Below are 13,526 nucleotides of genomic sequence, written 5' to 3' on the forward strand. Positions count from 1 at the left end.
GGATCTAGCCAATTTTTTTGGAAAAGATAAAATAGAATATAGTTTCCCAATTTCCATCTGTCACCTAACACAACTCTTGTTTTATTATCTCGCCTTCCATAGATAACATTTTAGGCCTCTTATTTAATCATGCATTCACTAAAGAATTATTTATTGAATGCCCACAGTATGATAAAGGTTATTGCAGGCACTGGGGATGTGGCATGGAAGAAACCATTGTCCCCACTCTTACACAGCCTCTGTTCTAATGGGGAAGTTCGGCAATAGTCACATAAGATGTGTAGTATATTAAATGATAATTAGTACAGGGAGAAAAGTAAAGCAGGAGAAGCAGCAAGGAATTCAGGAATGGGAATGATAGAAGTTTAGATGAGTGTAGGGTGAGCCATGGAAGCTTGCCAGAGAATGGCATTTCTGCAAATCCTGAAAAGTAAGAGACCATGCAAGTATCCAGGGAAGGAGTGTTCTAAGCAGAGGAGACAGCGAGTGCAGAAGCTCTCAGGTGGAAGCTGAGCTGGCAGCAGGTTATCTGACTGCCCAGAAGTAGTAACAAACAAGACCAAAGAGGAAGTGGGTTCACATGGCCCAAGGATGGTGTGCTGTTGTAAAGACTTGGGCTTTAGAGGGTCTGGGCCTTTTATTTTTTTTAAGCTTCTTGCCATGGAAAAATTTAATCATATATACACAAAATACTGTAATGAGTCCCGTTGACGACTCATTCAGCTTCAACAGCTTTCACTTTGGGAGAACTTTGAGCAGAGGTGTGTCAGGATTTGGCATGACCTGACTTGAACAGGATCACCCAGAAGAACAGGCCATGGGGAAGTGGGGGGGAGGAGGGGCACAAGAAACATAGGAGCAAAAACTTGGGAAACTAATCATAGTGGGATAGTACTCCATGAAACCAGGGAATAGTGATGGGGACAGTAAGAATGCTTAGTTTGGGGATATCTTTTAAAGATCTGACTAGATACCATGTATTTTATGCTTTGTTCAAAAAAAGAATTTGACAGTGTACATAGTGCAGCAACAAGGGTAAGGAGATGTAGACAAGAAATGATACCAAAATACTACCATTTTAAATTTTATTTCCTATTGAAGAATAAACCAAATTTATAAGCCAGGTTCCCCAAAAAACTGGCCTATAAATGAAAACACATTTGAGACACAGTTCATCCATAAATTATAAATTTTATATTCTTCCCATATTATTTTGTAACCATGGATAATTGGGCCATGAAAAGGCTAAACATTTATTTGTAATTTATTAATGAGGTAGTGACATCTATTGAGGTGCAAATCCCCAACAATATCTGGAGTTAGCAAGTGTCTTACTTGATTTTCTGAAAGAAGTATGATTTATAAACAACTATATTTGATGTAATGAAACTGAAAATTCAAATAAAACAAACAAGAAACCAGAGGTCAAAGTATGGCCCCGAAAAACCCCCTCAAACTTTCTGAGCTTTGAATAGTGATTTTATTCGACTTCCCTTTGTAGTTGATGAAGCCCTCTTTGCCCATTTTGTTGTGTTTAATGGCCCAGTTTGCCCTTCTAATCTCAGGCAAACATCTAAGGGATGTGTGCTGGTCAAACAAGTAGGGCAAATAAAAAAGGTGAACGAGTGTGAATGAATCAATGCAAATCCAGGAGCACTACTCAAAAAACAACCATGTCATCAACAGTGAGTGGGGCAGAGAGGATATTTTCATGTCATTCAATCTTATAAGAACACTACACCTACATTCAGAAGAATCAGGATGAATTGCAAGGTCCTCTGGGTCTTGACTCTCTGACCTTAGGTTATGTCACTTGTTAATCTGTCTAAATTTCTGTTTTCTCATCTGCAAAATGGGGATGATAGTGCCAAGTCTGTCTACTTCATGAGGTCTTGGGGAAACCCAGGAGAGAAGCAGCCCCTTTTTATTAAAAAAAAAAAAAAAAAAAGAGAAATTGGTGCTTCCATGGGACCTGCCATATGCCAGACACTGTGTGGTTCTCACAAGAGCCCTCTGAGGCCCCATTATTGGCCCATTTGTAGGTGTGGCGCTTTCAGCTCAGAGAGGTTATTTAACTTGAGTAAGCCCACAGAGCTGGAAGAAGAAAGAGCTGGGATTTGGTCCCAGATTGGATCAATGTGAAACCCCCTGGCTTAAAAAGAAGGAACTAACTTTACTAAGCATCTTCCTACTCTATGCCAGAAACTATTAGACATGGTTCTATACTATCTTGTTTGATGAAGTTTGTCCTGTACTTCCTGTGTAGTCAACATATAATAAGTAATAAGGAACAATAAAATCTGACTATTTTGCATTACTAAGAGGAGGTATGTTATGAAAACAATATTCTTTTCTTTCTTCCTCCTGTTCTTCTTCCTCTCCCCTTCTCTTGCCCTCCTTCTCCTTTTTCTCTTTTTTATAATATGACTTGCACTTGAACAGAGGAGAATCAGTATGTGGTTTAATAGTGTCTGTGGCATGATTTTGTTTATGAATAAGGCTTACAAGGGGACAAGTGCACTTCTGCCATCTCACAGCTGTCTCTGAGACCTTCTTTCCCACAATACACACCAACAAAACCAAACAGGTTTTTCAGGGATAACTGTTGTGTAGCAACACTATGCTACACAAGGAGAGCTATAAAACACTGGGCTCCCTGGACATATACAGAAGAAAAAGCGATTAAGCCAAGTGGAAGCCAGTGGAAAGGAAAATATTAATGGGCTTTGGAAGTGAACAGACCCAAGTTCAAAGGGCTGCCCAATCACCCCAGTTACAGGAATGGTGGCAGTTTATGTCACCTTAATGGGCCTCAGTTCCCTCGGCTGTGGAATGTGGTAGCACTACTGACCCCATGGGGCTGAAGTGAAGATTAGACAAGTTAACAAGTCCCCTTCGCTTCCATAAAAACAGAAAGTGAGGAATACAGATGTATGTGCTCTGAGAACAAACAAGAGAGCTAAAACAGTAATTCTTCAGTTGCCAATAGATTTTACCATCTTCTTATTGCAATAAGTGATGTTTTCCTGCCCCATTCTATCACATTCCTCAAGAAAGGGACAATAGTGGAGTCTTGTGGGCTCAAGTGGTGGCGTGTCATGGAAGATTGAGATTTTGGCTGGACCTTTGAAGAATGGGTGGTTCTAGAGAGAGAAGAGAAGGAAGGGACATTCTGGGTGATGGGAACCACATGAAGGAAGCCCTGAGGAGTGGTAGTAATTATGACTGAGGAGATGATGGGTCAGACTCTCATCACAGAGCTTTCCTATGTGCTGTTCTTCCTGCCAGGAATACTCTGCTCAACCTCTGCCCACCCCATCCCTTGTTACATTTTTACTCTTCTTTCAGAGTTTGGCCCTCACTACTCCTTCAGGAAGCTTTCTCTGTCTTGACCAGGTCAAATCTCTGTTCCTTTGAAAATGTTTCATAGTTATGCATTTACATTTATTTGTGAGAGTTTTTAATTCATATCGGTCCTACTCTTTAATTTCTGTAAGAACAGGAGTTGTGTCTGGTTTTTACTCAGTGGGTATCTCCCACTCCCTGACCTACTGCAGTACATGGGAGGTAGAAGGGGCTTAATAAGTGCTCACTGAAACAATGTATACATTTTAGCTACTGGTGAGGTAATAGCCAGGATAGGAGATAGGGTTTATATTTGAAATTGCTAATCCTATTAGGTGCCGAGCTCTTAACTCATTTAATCCTTAAAAAACAATCCTATGAAATCAGATGTATTGTTACTTTCCTTTTAAAGGTGAAGAAGCTGATGTCCAGAGACCTTAACCATCCTTTCGCACTGGCCCAGCTAGTAAGTGACAGCAGAGGGATTTTGAGCACAGCAGCCTTGCTTCAGAGCTCTTGGATTTAACCACATTGCTCTGCTGCTTTAGCAGTAGAGGCCAAAGTTAGATACACGAGACAAGTCAGGGTAGATTTCTCTTTAAAAAGTGTGGATTTTTCCCTCTTCCTCCTCTCCCTCAAGTATCATCATTATCATCACTTCATGAGAAAAACTCAGCAGAAAAGAACTACATCATGTGTCACACATCATGTCTCACATTCATGTTGACTCTACATTTTGCCAAAGTGATATATCCAAATTAACTCAGTACATAAACTGGACATTTTAAAATCTGATTCTTAGAAACTTCTTAATCACCTTTAAAGAACCAGTATGTACTTTTCCAGAGCATGACAGAGTTAGTTGCTTTAAATAAAAGGAGGTGATTTGACTAAGTTTGGGATTATCTGAGACCCTTGGTTTCTGTTTCTTACTCAGAAAACAGATCTAGCCTGTGGCCATCTGTATGTATTGAGTCATAAAGCTTCTGGAAGAAAGGCTTGATTTCATCAAAGAAACCGAGGACTCCTGAGTACCTCCAAGAATGATAGCTGTTACTAGAGTAACATAGTTATTACTTTTAAAAAGCCCAATAAAATGTGTCACTCTGGGAAAAAAGACTTAGCCTAGAAATAGAAGTAGCCTGAATTGGTCATTTGTTCAAGCCACCTGCCTTTAAACAGAATTTTTAAAAAATCACCTCACAGCAGTTGTACTATTTAAAGATCTCTGAGTAGAGGAATACATCACAGTAATAAGATAGTGGTTAACACTTGGGTGCTGCTATTACATACTAGGCAGAGGTCTTAAAGATTTTATATGTGTCAATGTATTTAACCCTCATAGCAAACCTATGAGGTCCAATTATTATCCTCATTTTACAGATGAGGAGCTGGATGCTGCCCAAGGTCACAGGGCTTGCAGTTAGTGGTGCTGTCTTCAAACCTAGCTAGTCTGTTCATCAAGTACATTCTCTTACAGTGTCCCTTGGAAGCTGAATGTCACCTTTGTCTCCTTTCTTCTAATTGAAAACTTAACTTGTATTTAAGCCATTAGTGTTTATTAAAAGCCTGCTATACTCAGACTCTTTCAAAAAGAACCCACCCTTTCTGGCAGATACAGGTGCTTTATATAAACTTAATTTTCAAGGGAGCTACTATGCAAAGAAGTAACAGACTGAATAAAAATAATCAGATTCTCTACAGAACAAATGAATTTCTGAGTCAGTTGCAAATAGCTCTCAGTCATTGTGGCATTTTATGAAGTATTCCCTACCCTAAGGTAGAATTCCATTGTCTTCATGTGCCATGGAGCCTGAAAATAGTATTTTTTGTGTTCCCCACACTTCAGCTTTCTTCTTTCAGTCAGTATTTTGGAAAGTCCACAAAACCCAGGGCCCTCCCTGTCGTCGCCTTGTGGTCTGTGTAAAAAACCAGATGATGCCATGCTGGCTTGAACTCTTTCAAATGGATCAAACAGCGCGTTAGTCATTGGCAAATTTTTCAGGCCCTTTACCTCAAAGACTACCCAGTTCCTCATTCTTGCCACCCTTCAATCATGAAGTAATAGCAAGAAAAAGATGTGAGTACTTTTTGAGGACACCTCCCACCTCTTTCCTTCAGTGCCTGTGACTGATTCCTTCATTGTGGTAATGTTGAAGGGTCCAGACATCCAAAGTGATTGGGGTTTTTAAAAAATTTTTTAAATTATGAGAGTATGATAACATGTTTACAGGAGACTTGGAAAATACACAGCAAAGTTACATGTCGTTCCACTATATATTCCAATTATTTTTTTAAGTAGATAAATTAAGATTTTTAGTTGGAGTTTTAATATCAAACTCTCAAAAATTAATAGAATGAATATACAGAGAAGTAGAAGGTTATAGTAGGCCTGAAAAGCACTATGAGTTTAACATAATTAAGATTTATACAGCTTTTCACACAACAGTAGGATACAAATTCTATTCAAGTTCCCATAGACTATAAACTAGGAGACCTGGGAACACATCCAGAGACAAAAGACCAGGTGCAAACAGTTGATGGCCTAATGGTATTGAAATCATACAGAGTCTGTTCTTTTATCACTGTGGGATTATATTAGAAATGAATATCAAAAGATATTTGAAAACAATCCACATATTTTCTAGTGCAATTTGATTTTACCAAGAGAGATCTTTAACTTAGCTATTGAAAGCCTCAATAAAGTTAGAAGATTGAAAAAACACAGAGGGTGATGGAAGAGATGAAAGCATTTAAATGAGAAGTTAATATCAAAATGAGAAATTTATATCAAAGATATGTTTAAAATCCCATGTATTTGGAAATGAAATGTCCACTTTTAAATGATGGATGTATCTAAGAAGCCAAAACAAGGAAATAGAAAATATTTGTAATAGAATAAAAATGAAAAGAGAATTTACCAGGATTTGTTGCATGCAGCTGAAGCTGCTGAATGTAGTTAAATACAATGTGGAGTCTTGAGTAAGGTATGAAAACAAATAATGGACACTAGCATAACATTTTGTGAAATTTGAACAAAATCTATATTTTAGATTGAGGGCAGGAGGAGAAGGGGCAATAGAAGATGAGATGGTTGGATGGTATCAGTGACTCAATGGACATGGGGTTGAGCAAACTCCAGAAGATAGTGAAGGACAGGGAAGCCTGGCATGCTACAGTCCATGGGGTTGCAAAGAGTTGTAGACATGACTTAGAGACTGAACAACAACAAAAGTTAATACTACTGTATCACATGTTCATGTTGTTTTTTTTACAACATAGTATTTCTTTATATTCTCAGAATTGGATTAGAAGTTTTAAGCCTCAAATTTTTTTAAGATCAGTAAGATAATAAACTTTCCAGACTTTTAGCAGTAATACTAGGTGCTAAAATACATGGAAGTTTATTGAAGTTTTGAGTGAATATAAATTAGAATGTGTCATTCTATTTGAACTAAGTTGCGATTGGGCTTTAATTGCTAGATTCCTTCTGTGTCCTGCTTAAGAGGCAAGCCTACCTGATTTCACCCAAGTGAAGCGTTTCGTCATGCCTTACACTGTTGCATTCCTGTGCTCACTGCACTTAAAAGTGAAATTACATGGTCTATTTAATGCTCTTTCACTGTTCATTTACTGCTGAAGAAGTCCCTGTGGAATATGTCATCATAACAAAGGCTGATTTCAGATTTTGATACCAAGACACAGCAACCCAAGGAGTATGTAGGGACAGCAGCCAACTTTGGAGCAAATCCAGAACTCTTCATTCCCTGTTCTTCCCCCAGGGCAAAGGCTTTCTACCTGTTATAAAAGGGAAAGCACTGAGTTCATAATTGGTTTTATGCCCAGGGGGCTTATTTAAGTGCTTACCTGTTTAAGAAATTATTTATTTGTGCTTCAAGGGGGTCAAAACCTAATTAATCCTAAACATGCTTTGGGATTAGCTTGCTCTGCAAGGACTGGAGGCCATTCTCGCAGATTGCCTTGCTCCTTGGAAAGGGTTGGAAAGCAAGATTTGCAACACTTCTGAGCTAGGGTTCAGGCAGAGAGGCCCTGTATTTCCAGTGGAGCTACACTACAGACCCACAGGGAGTCTGTCCTTTGCTTAGAAAGGAAATTTCTTTCTCCCAGAAGTGTCTGGGGCATAATCCCAGCTCTAATCAGCTTTTCCTCAACTCTGCAATGGGAGATTGGATTGGGGAAAAAATCCATACTGAAAAATATCCTAACAAAATCATGCCTCAGTGGAATGTAAATCTATGAGATGGTATTTATAGTAGAAATAGATGAGTTGAAAGGGATTTGGTCCTTTTCCAAAAAATTTTACTGGCAAGTATAGGTTCTTCCTCAAATTTATATCAGAAAGACATCCATCAAGGATCCATGACCACATGAGATTTGTGTCTACTTAGTTTTTCATCTGAGCTAAGGGCTGCTTGTGCAGATTAAAATATTTCCAGTGATTGCATAGTTGGGAGATCCTCAATTTCAGTCATATGCTTCCTTGAAAAGAGATGATATGTTAAAGAGATAGAGTGACCAACTCTTCTCAATGTTAGACTGAAAGTCTTGCACCCCAGGAAACTTCCTTAGTCCCAGGTGAACCAGGATGGCTGCTCACTCTTTGAGGAGACAGAGTGCATTTCCAACAGTTTAGGTGACTATCCCAGGATTCTGGTTTATAATATTCAAGAAGGTAAAAATAAGGTCATTGATGTTTTCTGTTAGTATGATTTTAGTGTTGGGGTTTTCTCAAGGAAAGAATCTGTGATCTACTGTAGGAGGCTGGAGGACCAGCTAGAGGAGAAATGGTGTCCAAGCTCTTGTTACTTAAAATGTCATTATCTCCATAGGATTTCCTTTCTGTTACTGTTGTCCTCATTTTAAAGGTATAACAATAAAAATATAAATTACTTTAAATGGAGAAATCTGATTTTATAAAATCAGAACTTAAACAGGTGTCGGATCTAAGGATTTGTACTTAGGGAGTACACCTTTTTAAATTAAAGAAACAGATCACTTGGGTGATCACTTGGGCTTGGGTGTCCATGGCCAACCCTTGTAGCCAGGTCCCTGGGGAAGACTCTCTCTCCTGCCTAATCTCATGGCAGGTTAGGAAGGACTCTTTCCACTTACCTCTTTCCTTCTCTTGATTTCCATCAGTCAGTCAATCCCAGTACCCTTTTCACTGATCTGTACTCAGCATTTATGACCTAAAATGCAGTATGAGTGCAGATGAAAATGTGTTCTTGGTTAATAGGAAGAGGGTGCTTAATGGCTACACAGCATCCTCCAAGATGTGCTCTTCCTTCCAAATTTAACAAGACCTATGTATTTTAAATGGTCTGCTTCTTGAAGAGTATCTCTTACACCCAAGACAAATACCACTAGTGTTTTATTTCCATCCCATCATTTGTTCATCACATATTTTTTTCACAGCCAAGCTGTGGCTGTATATGTACAGATAGGCCTAATTTGATATCATACTTTTTCTACTTACTAGCTTGTCTTAAGCATTTTCCCAGGTTGTGATACAGTCAGATATGCTAACTTTGAAATGTGCTTCTTATATAGATCTGCAACTATGTGGGACCTGCAAAGGTTATTGTTCAGTTGGTCACAAATGGAAAAAACATCCACCTGCATGCACACAGCCTGGTGGGAAAACATTGTGAGGATGGCATCTGCACTGTGACAGCTGGACCCAAGGACATGGTGGTCGGGTAAGTGAGGGTGTGTGTTGTTGCAGAAGGGAGGAGCAGATCAAACAGGGCACCTGGGGACTTTGACTGGACAGGCGCTTTTCATTAGGGGTCTTTCCAAGACCCTCAGAGAGTCTTAGAATATGAAAATTTGAGCTGTCACTTGCACTCCAGGAGTAAGCTGCCCACTTGTCTGAGACTTCCCTGAGACAATCCACTTTATACCTATTGTCCTGGCCTAATTATTTATAGCACCCTTTTTCATTCTAATAAGTAGCCCAGATTGGATGATAAATTAGACAATCAGTTGACCTATGAGGCATTTGTGCCACTTTTAGCAGTATTTTCCTTCTAGAAATAAAGATATGGACAAATTAGAAGAAAACTAGCTATAGCAGAAATTAATACTTTATGTATGATTTCATACCCTTGATGATTCATTTAATGAACTGTTGACTATAGATTTGCATTGTGAACATTTTGCACATACAGTGGGCTTTATTTCAGTTTTCTGCTGCTTAGAAAGTATGCACAGAAATGATATGACACAAAAGAACTTAATTTCCAAAATATACAAACAACTCATTCAACTCAACATCAAAAAAGCAAACAACCTGATTGAAAAGATAGGCAGAAGACCTGATAGTTCTCCAAAGAAGACATGTAGATGGCCAACAAGTGTATGAAAAGATGCTTGATCTGGCTAATTATTAGGGAAATGCAAATCAGAACCACAATGAAGTACTACTTATACCTATCAGAATGGCTATCATCAAAAAGAATACAAAAAAACAAATGCTGGTGAGGATGTGGAAAAAAGGGAACTCTCAAACACTTCTGGTGAGAATGTAAGTTGGTACAGTCACTGTGGAAGACATTATGGAAGTTTATCAGAAAATTAAAACTAGAACTGCCATATGACCCAGCAATTCCACTCCTGGGTTATATAAAAAAAAAAAAAAGCAAACAAAACACTAATTCAAAAAGAAACATGTATCCCAGGGTTCATGGCAGCATTATTTATAATTGGCAAGATATGGAAACAACCTAACTGTCCATCAACAGATGAATGGATTAAGAAGATGTTGTGTGTACACACACACACACACACACACACACACACACACACACACACAATGGAATGCTACTCAGCCATAAAAAAGGATGAACTTTACCATTTGCAGCAACATGGATAGACCTGGAAGGTATTATGCTAAGTGAAGTAAGTCAGACAAAGAAAGACAAATACTGTATAATATCACTCATATGCGGAATCTAAAAAATAAATTAGTAAGTACGACAAACAGACTCACAGTTATAGAGAACAAACTAGTGATTATCAGTGGGGAGAGGGAAGAGGAGAGGGAGGGGCATGATAGGGGTAGGGTACAAACTACTAGATATAAAATAAGCTACAAGGATTAAAAAGAATACATTTGAATCAGTTCTACTGAGATGGATGAAACTGGAGCCCATTATATAGGGTGAAGTAAGCCAGAAAGAAAGACACCAGTACAGTATACTAATGCATATATATGGAATTTGAAAGATGTTAACGATAACCCTACATGCGAGACAGAATAAGAGACACAGATGCATAGAACAGTCTTATGGACTCTGAGGGAGAAGGTGAGGGTGGGACGTTCTGAGAGAATAGCATTGAAACATGTATATTATCATATGTGAAACAGAACACCATTCCAGGTTCGATGCATGAGACAAATGCTCAGGGCTGGGGCAATGGGATGACCCAGAGGGATGGGATGGAGAGGGAGGTGGGAGGGGGGTTCAGGATGGGGAACACATGTAAACCCATGGCTGATTCATGTCAATGTATGGCAAAAACCACTACAATATTGTAAAGTAATTAGCCCCCAACTAAAATAAATAAATTAAAAAAAATAAAGTTATTATAAACTATGTACAAAAAAAAGTAAGCTACAAGGATATATTGTAAAACATGGGGAATATAGCCAATATTTTATAATAACTATAAGTGAGGGCTTCCCTTAAGGCTCGGATGGTAAAAAGTCCACCTGCAATGTGGGAGACCTGGGTTCAGTCCCTGGGTTGGGAAGATCCCTTGGAGGAGGGCATAGCAATCCACTCCAGTATGCTTGCCTGGAGAATCCCATGGACAGAGGAGCCTGGTGGGCTACAGTCCATGGGGTCACATAGAGTCAGACATGACTGAGCAGCTAACACACAACACACACACAACCTTAAAAAAATTTTAATCACTATATTGTAGATCTATAACATATAATATTGCAACCATACTTCAATTTTTTGGAAAAGTGTGCGCAACCAAGGATTACAAATTTGTTTTGGCTTTCAGTAGACTTGAAATGTAAATACAAAGTGACATATTCACTTAAGGTTGGTCAGACAGATAAACAAGCCATTTTTTTTCTTTTTAAAAAAAATCTTCTGGTGGGATCTTTCCAGACCATATATTGAACTTGTGTCTCCTGCATTGGCAGGCAGATTATTTACCACTGAGCCACTTAGGGAAGCCCCCAAACAAGCCATTTTTAATGAATGAAGTATTACAGAAATCAATTCAAAAGAAATTTTCAATTAAATTTGTCTAATTTTCAGGACTATCTTTCAGGGCTTCCTAATACTAGTTTAAATGGTTTATGATAAAATCCCATTTAATCTTGACTGTTCACTCAAAAGAAAAAAATTGTTGAAATGAACTGTAATTAAGCTGATGGTAACATTTCAGGCTTTGAATTCCGATCAGGTTTCAAGTTGGTTGTTATTGGGGAGGTTGAGCTTTCATGTTCCTGGGTATTTCTTTGTTTGACTGTTAAAATTTTCAAGTGTGAAAAACCTAGAGAGAGAGCTTTCTTTTAAGTCACTAAAATCTGATTCTTTTGATGTCAGGGAAAAAAAAAGACTCTAGATTGGAGGAAGAAGCCTAAATTCATTTGAAAAATTCAAGTGTGCTTTAAATGAACTTGCTTCAGCATCCTCTTAAAAGATTGGTCTGCTTCCTGTTGTGTGTCACGGTTGGTTCATGGTCTGTTTTGGAATACTCTTACAGTTTCTGACTGACCTCTGGAGAGCTTTGAAATGCAGGGTAAATGTCAGAGTTTCAGACAAATCGGTCACTTAGTATCTCTGCAAATTTACTCCAATAGGCTACTGTCAGTTTGAAGTGTTTATTCTCTTTGGTCCTGTTTAATCTGTGTGATAATCATATGCTTCAGAGGAAATTATAGATGAAATTCCCTACTAATAATGTTTGTTATTATAAATATTCCAGTATGTTGTCTGTAATTTGGTGTTTCTGTGGTTTGCCTTAGTAGTCTTTGAGGATTTCAGAAGGAACTAATACTTATTTAATTTGGGGCCTACAGCAGGAGTAAAAGTAAATTCCCTGTCTCCAAGGAAAGTGAGGAAATGCATTACTTACTCTCTTTTAGTGCTGGCATAGCAGGTTCAGTAGTTGGAAAAATTCATTCAACAAACAGTTTGAGCATCTGAACTCATAAATATGGTCATAAGGATGTCTGATCATACCTCCGTGGGATTTTTTTTTTTAATACTGTGCAGTTTTACTAAAAATGTAATCAAGAGCAAATTCCCATTGGCTATCTGTTTTACGTATGGTATTGTAAGTTTCCACGTTGCTGTCTCCATAAGCTCACCCTCTGTCTCCTCCCGTCCCCCTGTATCCATAAGTCTGTTTTCTATGTCTGTTTCTCCATTGCTGCCCTGAAAATAAATCCATCAGTATCATCTTTCTAGATTCCATATATATGCATTAGTATATGATATTTATCTTTCTCTTTCTGACTCAAAGAGGGGCTCTGTAACAATCTGGAGGGGTGGGGTAGGGAGGGAGATGGGAGGGAGGTTCAAAAGGGAGGGGACATATGTATACCTATGGCTGATACTTGTTGATGTTTGATAGAAAACAACAAAATTCTGTAAAGCAATTATCCTTCAATTAAAAAATAAGTAAAGTTTAAAAACATGATCAGGAGGATGCCATGAGAGTTGCATTAGATTCGGGTGGTGGTGTTGTTCAGTCGCTCAGTTGTGTCCGACCCTTTGCGACCCCATGGAGTGCAACACTCCAGGCTTCCCTGCCCTTCACCATCTCCCAGAGCTTGGTCAGACTCTTGTCCATTGAGTCAGTGATGCTATCCAACCATCTCATCCTCTGTCGTCCCCTTTTCCTGCCTTCAATCTTTCCCAGCATCAAGGTCTTTTTTAATGAGTCAGCTCTTCACATCAGGTGGCCAAAGTATTGGAGCTTCAGCTTCAGCATCAGTTCTTCCAACGACTATTCAAAGTTGATTTCCTCTAGGATTGACTGATCTGATCTCCTTGCAGTCCAACAGACTCGCAAGAGTCTTTCTCCAACACCACAAATCAAAACCATCAATTCTTTGGCTCTCAGCCTTCTTTATGGTCCAACTCTTACATCCATACATGACTACTGGCAAAAACCATAGCTTTGACTAT

The 13,526-nt window shown here is 38.7% G+C and overlaps 1 protein-coding gene across 2 annotated transcripts in view; it reads left to right on the top strand.

Annotated features, from left to right (window-relative positions):
- The window catches only part of NFKB1 (nuclear factor kappa B subunit 1), a 124,432-nt gene that overhangs the window by 62,488 nt on the left and 48,418 nt on the right, over positions 1 to 13,526 (top strand). For both annotated transcript variants that reach the window (XM_081483089.1, XM_081483100.1), the window contains exon 6: positions 8,917 to 9,065. In XM_081483089.1, coding sequence (XP_081339215.1) covers positions 8,917 to 9,065 — 149 coding nt within the window. The remainder of the gene's footprint in view (positions 1 to 8,916; positions 9,066 to 13,526) is intronic.

This window comes from Giraffa tippelskirchi, chromosome 1, assembly GCF_054371585.1.
Source record: "Giraffa tippelskirchi isolate mGirTip1 chromosome 1, T2T-mGirTip1v1.2.pri, whole genome shotgun sequence".
Lineage (NCBI taxonomy): Eukaryota > Metazoa > Chordata > Mammalia > Artiodactyla > Giraffidae > Giraffa > Giraffa tippelskirchi.